The following is a 13,337-nucleotide window of genomic DNA, read 5'->3' as shown; positions in this document are numbered from 1 at the left end:
CCGAGAAGTATAAAAGCCTGCTAGCCCTCTGGGCTGTTTTTCCCCTGACCAAGATGGAGGCTGTGAGCAGGCTTGTCCCCTTGGCCCTTTTCATCGTGCCGTGTTTGGCAGAGTTCAACTGGACCAAGTCTGAAGGTAAGAAGCTTGAACCAGTTCTTTTTTTCCCTAACAAAATAGGAGACTTCCTTCCAAGAGGCCCCTGCCCAAAGTTTTGAAGTTTTAATTACCTGCTAATGACCGTATTACAGAGAACACTTATTCGTATGCTCTTTGATGTGATTTCGAATTGGTACTAAGTTTTTTTTCAAGCCCACGTGACAATATACGTAAAAATATTTTTTGAAAAATCACAAAGAATTTTACCAGGTAATTTTACTAGTGAGAAGTAAATACCTCGGAAATAATTATAAAAGTGCACACACACACACACAAAACACACGGCGCATTTACCCAATTGTAAAAAGCAATGTGAATGTCCCTCATTCCTTCTGTAAGTTGCAGATCCACACAAAGGTACGTACTTAGGCAGTTTCGTACAAGTAAGACTGAGCTGGAAGAAAGGTGCCCAGGATCTACCTTAAGAGAGAGAGAGAGAAAAAAAACTACCTGAAATTTGTGTAATATGATGTTATGTTTAAAATACATACACTTGAGCATTTTTAAAGATCAGGAAGTAGGAAAGGAAAGGTTCTGAAGTATTTACAAGAAGTTTTTAATGGTCATTTTTTTCCTGGATGGGTGGGATTATACACTTTTTTTCTTGGCTTTCTGTTTTTTACTAATAAACATAATAGTAGTTATTGTTGGGGAAAAAGAAATAAGAGACTACTGTTATAAGGACATAGCTCATCAGTCATAGATAAAAAGAAAATGAGAAGCTTTTGGGAACCCTTAGTTGGGTTCCATTCTGAAGTACTTGATTTTTTTATTCACATTCTGTTAGAGTTGCCGCTGCAGCTCCTCCCCTCCTTCCTCCTCTTCCTTCTCTTTAGTAACAGCTTTATTAGGGTATAAGCCACATACCATAAAATCCACTCTTCTAAAATGTAAAATTTACCGGTTTTCAGTGTAGGCATAGAATTGTGCCACCATGACTACTTTCTAATTTGAGAACATTTTCATCACCTCAGAAAGAAACTCTGCACCCATTGGCTGTTTTTTCCAGTGCTCTCAGCCCAAGACAACCACCAGCCTACTTTCTGTCTCTATAATAGATTTCCCCAATCTGGACATTTCCTATCAATGAAACCCTACAATATATGTGGTCTTTCACTCAGCTTAAAATATACGAGGTTCATCCACGCTGTACCATGGGCCAGCGCTTCATCCTTTTTATTGCTGAGTGATCCTGCGTAGTATGGATGGACCAGATTTTATTTGTTCATCATTTGATGGACATTTGAGTTGTTTCCCCTTGTTGGTTATTTTGGCTAGCGCGGCTGTAAGCATTAGTGTACGTATGTGTTCATTCCTTTTGGAGACATGCCTAGGAGTGGAAATGTTGCGTTATGGGAACTCCCTGTTTCATCTTTTGAGGACTTGTCGGACCGTTTTCCTAGCAGCCGTCCCATTAGCTTTGCAGAGGGTTCCAATTTTTCCGTATCCTTGTCAAATTCTCGTTTTCTGTTTTCGACTCTAGTTTTGTTTCACATTCTGAACAGTGTGAAATGGTATCTCACTGTGGTTTTCATTTGCATTTTCCCCGATGACTAATGATGTTGAGGATCTCTTCATGTGCTTATTGGCCTTTATGTCTTCTTTGGAGAAACATCTATTTTGGTCCTTTGTCTTTTATCAGGTTGTCTTTTAATGATTGAGTTGTAGGAGTTCTTTGTATATTGTAGATATAAAGCCTATTTTTAAAACCATCTTTCTGCATGCCCTAATATATTCTTTATTTTTTATGCACCACTTATAGAGGAATCATAAGTATTTTCTCCCCAAGGACTCTAAGAGGGGGAAATCAGTTGCTGGTGGCTTACTTTGGAATGAGTTAAATACCACTCACAATCGCCCGCATGCTTGTATGGATAGTACATGTGGGAGGTAGATTCCCAACCCCTCGAGGAGAAGGGCGGGGGCTGCTGACTTTTCTCAGTGCCAACTGTGGTCTCTACCAGGCAAATCTAGCTGCCGGGCCACCGTGGGAGGCACCAGCCAATCGGATGCCCATAGAGCCCTAATCCTGCAACTCAATCCCAATGAGGACTGCACCTGGACACTAGAAAAACCAGAAAACAAAAGCATCAGAATTATTTTTTCCCACTTCCAGTAAGTAGAGGCTTTGCTTTCTAATGAGGGTGGTTGAACTCTGGCCATACCAAGGAGTCTGTGTCGAAAAAAAATCAGCTGCTCCTAGAGGTAGTGGTAACTCCCATGACCATGGTGATGGTCGTAATGGCTGACGACTAGTCACTGACTGATGACTGGGCCCCTGGCTGTGGTCACAGAGGTCCTGTGAGGTCAGTATGAGTATCCCAGGCCCTCAATCCCAGGGAGATTGAAAACTTGTCTCAGGTCACATAGTAAGTGGAATGACCATAGTTAGTATCCAGCTAGTCTAGTTCCAGGTTCCAGGTCCTAAGACACTAAACTCATGGTTTCAAAGTATGCATTATAATCAGCGGGGGAGCTTCCAGAAAGTCAGATTCCCAGGCTGCACCTCATATAAATCGGGGGAGGGGGAGGGGCAGACAACCAGGCAGCAGTGTTTTTTTTTATTTTAAATTTTTTATTTTGAAATAAATATACACCCACAAGCGTTTTCTATAAGTGCCCAGGTTATGGCAGTGCGAGGCCAAGCTGAGGACGGGGCGCTGCCCTACCAGACTCTCTCAGGGCTTCGTGAGAACTTCCCCAGTTAATCAGTCCTCTCAACAGCCCTCTGGGGTGGATGCGATCTAATCCCCACTCGGCGGGTAAGAAATCCCAGAGAAGTCACTTCACGTGCCCAGGGTCACGGACCAATACAGGCAGCAGAGGGACCGGATCCCGGCACCCTTGCCCCAGCGCCCCTACGCTCCCCCTCTGCCCGTGGTTCTAAACCGGAGAGTCTCAGAAGCACGGGAGGGTTTTGCAAAAGCGCGGCTGTGGGACCCTGGGCCCAGATTCTGACCCGGACGGGGGTGGCCGGGGCCCGAGAACGTGCACGGGTAACGACTTCCCAGGTGCTGCTGGTGCGGTCAAGGTGCCACACTTTGAGACTCGTGGCCCTTCGCCAGGGAAGTTGGCATTCACTTCTGTCTGGCCCTGAAGGCAATAAAAAAGAAGGGGCGCTTCCGTATTTCCCAGAATTCAAAGGCTGTTAATGAAGAATCACATACAGTATCCCTGATGTGTCGAGAAAGAGAGGACGGCAGCGGGGCAAGAGCGAGGGAGGGGAGACGGACATTGCCCGTCTTAGACACTTCTGTGTGCCGGGCCTGTGCCGGTGCCCCCTGTTCAGATGATTATAAACCTCCCACAGGATGAGACGAAGGCTGTGATATCCCCGTTTGCAGAAGGGAGAGTGAGGTGAAATCCTGAATAGCTCAGCCAAGGTTACGCAGCAGGGAAGGGGCTACGGTGGAAGAATTCAGGTTCGTCTACCCTCGCGGTGTTCCCTCTAAGCCATCTTGCAACTGTGTCAGGATTCGGGGGCCATCCGGAGAGACCCTGTCAGCATGGGCAGAGGACAATGAATCATCCGGGTCTGCCCTGTCCAGTGCAGGGCACGGACCGTCCTTACGAAAGAAGACCGGGGGATGTGAGGGAAGGAAGGGGCGTCCCTTACCGTGAGCGAGGTGGCCGTGGAGGAAGAGTCGCTTCCCGTTTCTACGGCCTTGGGTTCCAAATGTCAAAGGGGATGTATTCTAAATAAGAAGATCCCACCCCACGGTTCACACCGGGGCACGAGGAGCAGGAGAGATGGAGACGGGAAGGGAAGGAGTCCTGGACCCGAGTCCCACCTCCCCCCTGACTGTACAGGATCACGGGCAAAGCAGTTGTGTTTCCTGAGGCCTTTATAGACTGATGGTGTGCGGGTTGATGTTGGGGGGGCGGGGGAAGGAGGCTGGTCCCGGTATGCAAACAGCCATGCCGAGGTGAATGACTGACTCCACGCCGAACCCCCTGGCCTGGTGGTTCGTCTCCAACCACCCATGTGTCCTGTTCACAGGCTGGATCCCAGTGGAGGGTGTAAAAATGAAAACATTAAAGTTTTTGATGGAAACTCTACCAAGGGGTCTGTGCTCGGGAAAGTCTGCAGTAAACATGACTACGTTCCTGTTTTTGAGTCATCATCCGATACGTTAACGGTTCAAATAGTCACCGATTCTGTAAGAATGCAAAGAACTGTCTTCATCTTCTACTACTACTTCTCACCCGGCACCTGTAAGTAAGGACACGTATATGTCCTCTGCACCTGCGAGCACAGAAGGTCACACACTCTCCTGCGTGGGTTGTTGTAACCTTGAGTCTGAGTCTGTGCCCTGAGAGCTCGCTGTGTGCGAGAGCAGCGGTTCTCTAACCTGTGTGCGGAAGAATCACCTGGAGAGCTTGTGAAATCAGATTCTGATTCACTGGTTCTGGCATGGAGCCCATGACTTTGCCTTTCTAACCAGCTCCCACGTGAGGCAGATGGATGGGGCTGATCAGACGGCTACGTATTGAGGTGTACGGTGTGACAGACCGAAGCAGACTCTCCAGGTTCAGCTGTTTTAAAAAAAATTTTTTAATGTTTATTTATTTTTGAGAGAGAGAGAGAGACAGAGTGCGAGTGGGGGAGGGGCAGAGAGGAGGAGGCACAGAATCTGAAGCAGGCTCCAGGCTCTGAGCTGTCAGCACAGAGCCCGACGCGGGGCTCGAACCCACAAACCGAGTGATCATGATCTGAGCCAAAGTCGGATGGTCAACCGACTGAGCCACCCAGGGGCTCCCAGCCTGTTTTATAATAACCTGAGATCCTTTGAAATGCCTGTTCAGGGACTGCTCCTCCCTCTGGTCTGAACACAACATCTTTGGAGCTATAGAATCTACATGTTTAACACGTCTTCCAGGTGATTCTTTTTTTAAATTTTTTAGTAAAAAAATATATTTATTTATTTTTGAGAGAGTGCATGAGTGAGCAGGGGAGGAGCAGAGAAAAAGGGAGAGACAAAATCCCAAGCAGGCTCAATGTGGTCAGTGCAGAGCCCTACGTGGGGCCCGAACTCACAAATCGTGAGATCATGACCTAAGCTGAAATCAAGAGTCCGATGCTTCACCGACTGAGCCACCTGGGTGCCCCTTCCAGGTAATTCTTGATAAAGAAGGTCATCCAGGGAGCACATGCTGAGAATCTCTTATCTCACATCTGAATCTAAGACTGTCAGGCAGTCTGAGGCTACAAATACATGGTTCTGCATTCACAGCACCCAGATTCCGCTGCAACCCAAAGCAGAATGCCAAGAAACTCTGCAAGTGGGTTCAGGAGCAAAGCTCCACTCTGGTTTGCTCTCCGAGGCCCAGAGTTGAGTAGGTCACCCTCCTCGTAAACTGCTGAATCCTTGGTGTGGGCGGATCTCCAGAGTGGAGCAGTCAGGGCTCTCCGAAGCCAGACCCGGGCCACCTTTTCGGGCCTTACCTCTAGCCACTACCTGACCTGCATCCTCGGCTTCAGCCGGCCTACACCATTTTGCACCCCCCTAAAAGGAGCCTTCGGTGTTGGCTGTCTGCGTTTCACTTGTCCGGCTGCTTGCTTACTTACTGGGGAGGGGAGGGGAGGGACCGAGGGTGTCTTCACGAAGGCTGCATCCGAGCTGAGCTGTGAACCACAGTGTAGGGTAGGGAGAGGCGGGAAGCAGGGGAGGAGGGCTCCCGTCTGCTGGCACCAACAGTCTGAGGAGCCACGGGAGGGAAGGACAGTGGGGAACAGTAGGTCAGGCGGAGGTGGCTGATGAGGCTGGAAAGCTAGGCTGGGGCCAAGTGAGGAAGAGCCTCAGATGTTAGTCCTAAGAGTGTGACATCATTTTCCGTGGCTAAGACCTTAGTGGAGGGTCTCTAACTCTGGGACAGATCTTACAGTGTCACTCTGCCCTGCACCAGTGGCCAGAAAATCCAGTGATAAAGAAAGATGAAAATCTCAGTCTGCTGCCAATTCAAAAGAGGGCAATAGAATAAAATTCGGGGGGTCTGGGTGGGGATTGCTTATTGAGCTCAACGCACAGCACAGAAACTAAATGAAGTCTCTCAATGAAGTCTCTCCCGTGATTTATACTCTTGGTCACCCTCACATCCCTTTCAGCTATTCCAAACTGTGGTGGTTACTTGGATGCCTCCGAAGGATCCTTTACCAGCCCCAATTACCCAAATCCACATCCTGCACTGGCTTATTGCGTGTGGCACATACAAGTGGAGAAAGGTTACAAGATAAAATTACACTTCAAAGACGTTTTGTAAGTACTGTGGTCCATTTCTCCTGTTGGAGAAAGGCAGCGAGCCCCCCCGGCAAATGGGGAACCTGGGGAAGGGAAAAGATCATGTGGACCCCCTCCTAGATGAGCATTATTCAAAGAATGGGTGTATAAAGAAAATACCAGTAAGCGTCTGACTTCAGCTCAGGTCATGATCTCATGGTTTGTGGTTTCAAGCCCCGCGTCGGGCTCTGTGCTGACAGCTCAGAGCCTGGAGCCTGCTTCAGATTCTTGTGTCTCCCTCTCCCTCTGCCCCTCCCCACTCGTGCTCTGTCTCTTGGTCTCAAAAATAAATAAAACATTAAAGACAATTAAAAAAAAGAAAGCACCAATATTATTGCATTGAAGTAAATGGACTCTTTTTCTGAAGATTCTGAGGTCACACCAGAGATGGGCAAAGCCCCAGGTTTGTCATCATAAGCCTGAGATCCCACCGTAAGGAAAACTCTTGAATCGCTTAGGACTGAGACTGTTGAGAATTGAATTTTCACCAGAGGCCCTGCTTCTCTAGCATAGAAGTGGACGAATACTGCAGATTTGACTTCATTGCCGTTTATGATGGCTCCTCCACCACCTCTGGCCTGCTTGGACAAGTGTGTGGCTACGTGAAGCCCACCTTTGAATCCTCGTCGGACTCGCTGACCGTTGTGCTATCTACAGATTACGCCAACTCCTACCGAGGCTTCACTGCTTCCTACACTTCAGTTTACGCGGGAAACGTCAACACTAGTAAGTCATACCCCTTAGCTGTTTTGAGCTCTCTGAGGACGGTGCCCGTAGAAACTGCCCTTTAATTCTTAGCCTACCCGTGGCTCCCCTGCTTGCAAGCCTGTCGTACATACTTTGGAACATCTTCGTGATCGGAAGCTGGAGGATCAGTTCTGTGCATTGCCTCGTACAAGAGGAAGGGAATGATTTTATTAACTTGAGAAAGATTTCTGTAGAAAATAGCGACTGTTTTCCTTATTGCCTTCTGTAAAGGCACAATTAAAAATAATAGAGTCACAGATTCAAGTTGCAAAAAAGGTCACGGTGAACGTCATAAAAGGTGGGTCAACTACTCTGCTGTCTCAGGCTTCTGATTATGGTTTAGAGCAAAATGGCTTTGAGTTTTTATTTTTTAATTTAATTAGTTAATTTATTCATTCATTCATTTTATTTATTTTATTATTCTATTTTTTATATGTAATTTATTGTCAAACTGGTTTCCATACAACACCCAGTGCTCATCCCAACAGGTGCCCTCCTCAATGCCTATCACCCACTTTCCCCTCTCCCCGGTTTTGAGTTTTTTTATATACTTCTGTGCGCATAGCTTTTCAAGATCCAAAGTTCAAGGTTGACATAAACATAATCATCCCTGTTTTGTTTTTGTTTTTGTTTTTGTTTTTTCTGAACAGCATCCTTAACTTGCTCCTCAGACAAGATGAGAGTTATCATTAATAAATCCTACCTGGGATTATTAAAATATAGCGAGAATAACTTACAACTAAATGACCCAACTTGCAGACCAAAGATATCAAATGTGGTGGAATTTTCTATTCCTCTGGATGGATGCGGTACAGTCAAAAAGGTAAAGCGAGACACTGAGCTGGCTTTTGTCACACGCCAGAGATGTGTTAGATAACGCCGCGGTGCTTGCTGGTGACTTTAACGAACAACTCCCAAGCCTTAGCAGCTTCATGTGTGGTAAGCTTGTGGGGACATATAAGTGCACTCGCTCATTTACACACCAAAGCCAAATGACCACATTCATTATCAAGGTAACTGGAGGGTGGTTATCTTTTCCAAAAGGTGAAGAACTCTGACGACTCACTGCAGAAAGTTCGAACATCTAGATACTGCAGGTGTAAGAGTCTACCAATAATACCTGTACAGAAAATGTCTACATCTCATATTCAGCAAACACCTAGCTGTATTTTTATGATCTTCTTCTTTTCCTCTGTAAAGAGAGAAGATAAAAATATTATGCTTTGTTTTAAACATGAAGGACATAAGTTTCGTTCTGCCTTTTCTAGAACTTGAAGATCTCAAACATTTGCAACCTGTAGGTCCCTTTAGGATGTATTCCCTAAACTTTTCACTCAGGTCATGAAACAACGATGTCATTGAAAGGAATGGGAGCTACTCGGGGAATCAATAAGGATGGAAGTAAATCGTTATTTTTTGCTCCACGTGAACACCTGGACGATTATCTGCGCATCCCTGGGGGGAAAGCAGTCCGGGGAAACCCTACTGCAGGACTTCTGTCCGCATACACTTGGGAAACCGCCCAGGGAGCCGCACTAACTTAATGCTACTTACGAAAGGCAATACATTATAGGGTCTCGAGTCTTTCTAGGGCTGGAAATTTGTGTTCAAAATTGTTTTTAACGTAAACAGTTCTGTCTGATTCCGTATTCTGGTCTTTCTAAGCCAAGCTCTGTCTCTCGTCTCACGTGTTTTCTTCCCACCCAGCATGTTTCTTAAAGAAAGCACATTTGAGCCTTGTGGTATTCCAACATGCAAGCTGCTGACTTGCAATTTAAGATGATTGCCTGCCTACCCGCACATGCCACGCATATCTATGTTCTAAAATATTATTGGACTGAAAATACAACATTTGAATTCCATCTTGGTCTGCAGGTAGAAGATCATTCAATTACTTACACCAACATAATCACTCTCATTCCGTCCTCCGCATCGGAAGTGATCACCCGCCAGAAGCATCTCCAGATTGTTCTGAAGTGTGAAATGGAACGTAATTCTACTGTGGAGATGATGTACATAACAGAAGATGACATAATACAAAATCAAAATGTGCTGGGCAAATATAACACAAGCATGGCTCTTTTTGAATCCAATTCATTTGAAAAGCCTCTGCTGGAGTCCCCATATTATGTGGATTTGAACCAAACTCTTTTTGTTCAAGTCAGTGTCCACACCTCGGATCCAGATTTGGTGGTTTTTCTTGATACCTGTATTGCCTCTCCCACGTCTGACTTTGCATCCCCAACCTATGACCTCATCAGGAGTGGGTATGTACTGATGGGTGATACGCTTTTCTGAGGATTAATAATGACTCGAATGAAGTAGTATTTTTTGTGTCTGGTTGTACAATTCCTGTATGCCTGCTGTATAATTGTTTGCCATACTGCTGCCATGGAGTTTAGTAAATTTAATTGTTTTACAAAATACAGTTAGTGTATACTAGTGACAAATACTTTAAGTTAGAGCATTTCTACAGCCACAGCCCATATTCACTAGAATTTTAAGTATGTTTCCCAAATATTTGCCGGTAGAAACAAATATATTTTTTGTCAAGAGGCTTTGTGGTTTTGTTTTTGCTTCCCCCCCCACCCCCCCATGTTGATTATTTTCAACAAAACGCCAAAGGATTATTTCATTTGTTCCAGATTTAGAACACAGACATAATGCAATTAGTAAAGTATATGCGGCATTCTCTAAAAAAAAAAAAAAAAAAAAGGGAAGTTTTCCTCTTTTTCTGTAAGCTGATGGACTTTATATCAACCCTATTGGCACGTTCAAAGCAAGTGTGTAGAGTAAGACATTTGAGTTCTAATATATCTGAATTGGTTTTCTAATTAATTCACATAGACTAGGAATTTTATTGCTGGAGGGAACTTTATCTTACCCAGGAATCAGATCTATAGCCTTAGCTCACTATGGTCTGAGCTAAAGACATTGTCTTTCTAGAGCAATTTTTGGACCCACAAATTAGTTCAAACAAACCTCTGTATCATTTCTTTTCAATATCAAAAAGACTGAACTGTAAATTTTCTAAATGTGCCATAAATTCTGTTCCAGATGTAGTCGAGATGAGACTTGTGAGGTGTATCCGTTTTCTGGACACCATGGAAGATTCCAATTTAATGCCTTTAAATTCTTGAGAAATCTGGGCTCCGTGTATCTACAGTGTAAGATTTTGATATGTGACAGTAGTGACCATCAGTCTCGCTGCAACCAAGGCTGTGTCTCTAGAAGGAAACGAGACATTTCTTCATACAAATGGAAGGCGGATTCTGTCATAGGACCTATTCGTCTGAAAAGGGGTCAAAGTGCAAGTGGAAATTCAGGTAAAGAACAAGCTATTTCCTGATCTAAGAACACCTCATGGTTCATTAAATTCTGCTCAATTGTGTTCCTGCTTAAGTATGCGCAGTAAGAGATTTATCATATCAGCAGCTAAGTCCTAATAAACACACAAGATTAATTTTTCTTTCTATTAGTTGAAAAAATGTAAACCAGGTACATTTTAAACATATTATGCACTGATAATGTACCATGATCCCTGTGGCTTTTGAGTATAAAATAACTTCCCCACTTCTAAAACCAACACTTTCTCTTAGCTTCCTGACTCCTTGTTATAAGCAGCATGGCAGATAATAGAATCAAAGCAATGTGTTTTAACTCCTATCTGAGAAAATCCAATGAACCTGCATCCCACACAACCACCTTTTTGGGAAAAAAAAGCAATTTTTTTCTAAGAGAAAATACTCTATTTTTAAGATGGACCTACTTCTTTTTTTTAAATGTTTATTTTATTTTTGAGAGAGAGAGAAAGTGAGAGAGAGCAGGTGCACATATGTGAGCATGGAGTCGGGGGTGGGCAGAGAGAGGGAGACAGAGGATCCAAAGCTCGATGCTTGAAGTCACGAACTGTGAGATCGTGAGCTGAGCAGAAGTCTGATGCTTAAGCGCTTACCTGACTGAGCCACCCAGGTGCCCTCAGCCCTGCTTCTTTTTAAAGGATTGAAACATGACCCCTGCCAGGTCACAGGAGAATGAGGTGGTGGTGGCCACTCATGGACAAGCCACAACTAAATGGCTTTGGACGGACCACAGTTAAATAAAAACTCCTTATGAGTTTATCTCATGTGAAAATTATCCTGGCATAAAAGAATCTTGTGACCTCTATGTTAATTGTTATTTGAATGGACTATGAAGGAGTAGGATTCTAGTTTGTAGCAAAACATTTCTAAGATATACGCAAAAGAACACAAAAATTAAATCCAGTAACTTTATAAACACATTCACTAAAGATGATGCATCTGTGGATATTAGTCTGAAATTAGTTGAAAATCTGTGAATGAAAGTTACAGAAATATCATCCATATTAGAAAGTACCCTTTTCTAGGGAACCTGGGTGGCTCAGTCGGTTAAGTGTTCTACTCTCGGTTTCGGCTCAGGTCATGATCTCACGGTTTCATGAGTTTGAACCCCCAGTTGGGCTCTGTGCTGACAGTGTGGAGCCTGCTTGGGATTCTCTCTCTCTCTCTCTCTCTCTCTCTCTCTCTCTCTCTCTCTCTCTCTCTCTCCCCCCCCCCCGCCCCTCCCTCTCTCTGTCACTCCCCTGCTCAGGCTGTCTCTGTCTCTCTCAAAATAAATAAAAACTTTTAAAAAAGTACCCTTTTCCTGTTTCAAGAGGAGAAACCAGTTGTTTCTCTATCGATCACATATATTTTGACAACTATGGGAAATAGTGAGAATCCATAAGTGGACCCGCGCTTCTGTTTGACTGAGATGCTTGATTGACACAAGTTTTTCACTTTATGTCAAGGAAACAAATTAACTATTTAAACAAATGAATGTAAGGGCATCTTGTCCTTTCTAAACAGAAACATAAAGTGATTGAAATATTTGCTCACTGTCGCTGTATGTTGTGTTGGCATTATATACCATGCATTAATTGGTGCATAATTTGCGAGGAGGTACACAATTCATGAACATTTTGTAATGCCAAGTAATACTTTTCTTTAAATGATGTTTATCTTGTTTCCAATTACAGGATTTCAGTATCAAATACATGGAGAAGAAACTCAGAATCAACCTTTCAACAGTCTGCAAGTATTTTTATTCATGGCCCTTGCTCTGAATGTAGTGATTGTGGCTACGATCACAGTAAGGCATTTTGTGAAGCAGAGAACAGACTACAAGTACCAGAAGCTGCAGAATATTAACTAACGGGTTCAGCCTTAAGTGAGACACGTTTCTCCTGAACACCAAAGGAAATGCTACCCATTATGAATAAATTAGGGAGAGTCTCATAAGAGTGATGCACAGGTCTTGCTGTCATTGTGGTCAGAGTGTGCTGCCTTGCAGGGTGGTTGAAATGAGCGAACATTATGTAAGTTAGGTCTCATGATAAAGACCTGAAGCCACCAAAATATTAAATGAATTGAAAGCATCCTTTTTCACAAAGCACTTTCAGTAAATAATTAGGTGAAAGGAAAAAAAAAAAAAGACGTAAGTCTTCAGCATTAGATGTATTTATTTTCTAGATGCAAATGTGTTACCTTTTGAAACATATACGAACGTTATAATTTCTGAAACGAAGTGTGACAAAGAGAATGACCATCTTTTTTATTCATACGCCTCACTATTTTAATGCGGAGTCTCAGCATCTTACAACTTAAACACATCTCAGAAAAGGGCTTTGGAAAGAAGACCCTGATTATCATAGGTGAGACTTCTGTGTAGTTTCCAGGTTAATGAATTGAAACAACAGTTCTCCCATTTCCCATCAAACACCAAAGCCAAACATACCTGTAGCAAGGCGGAGTCAGTTCTGACTTAATACGTTCGTCTCTGCTGTGGCTGAACAAATATTAAAGACCTCAGTGTGAACTGACTTTACACGTACCGAACATCATATTGAATTCTTTGTCTTAGATGCACATTACAAGTCTACCTCATCACTCAGTACCACCGTGGTTTGGGTTCTGATCTACATCTAAAGAGGCAACCACATTTCTGAATGCCCAAAGACTTTCCTCCCGTACACATGTATCAGGTACACAGTAATGCCCGGGGAATATACCACGAGTAAGATGCCATCTCTGTTCTCACCGAACAAGTTTTTAGGAGCCTGCTGGGTTTCCAGATCCAAATCGAAATGCAGCTTCC

The 13,337-nt window shown here is 44.0% G+C and overlaps 1 protein-coding gene across 1 annotated transcript; it reads left to right on the top strand.

The window, feature by feature from the left end:
- Positions 1-3: 3 nt before the first annotated feature.
- Positions 4-13,078, top strand: CUZD1 (CUB and zona pellucida like domains 1). The gene is made up of 9 exons (XM_053909997.1): positions 4-135; positions 2,121-2,271; positions 4,157-4,371; positions 6,263-6,413; positions 6,943-7,160; positions 7,832-8,004; positions 9,057-9,448; positions 10,239-10,507; positions 12,220-13,078. The coding sequence occupies exons 1-9, from the start codon at positions 54-56 to the stop codon at positions 12,393-12,395; spliced, it is 1,827 nt and encodes a 608-aa protein (XP_053765972.1). The 5' UTR covers positions 4-53; the 3' UTR covers positions 12,396-13,078.
- Positions 13,079-13,337: the final 259 nt, after the last annotated feature.

Source organism: Panthera pardus, unplaced genomic scaffold (genome assembly GCF_024362965.1).
Source record: "Panthera pardus isolate Hobbes unplaced genomic scaffold, ASM2436296v1 HiC_scaffold_22, whole genome shotgun sequence".
Lineage (NCBI taxonomy): Eukaryota > Metazoa > Chordata > Mammalia > Carnivora > Felidae > Panthera > Panthera pardus.
This window is presented reverse-complemented; position numbering and strand designations above follow the sequence as displayed.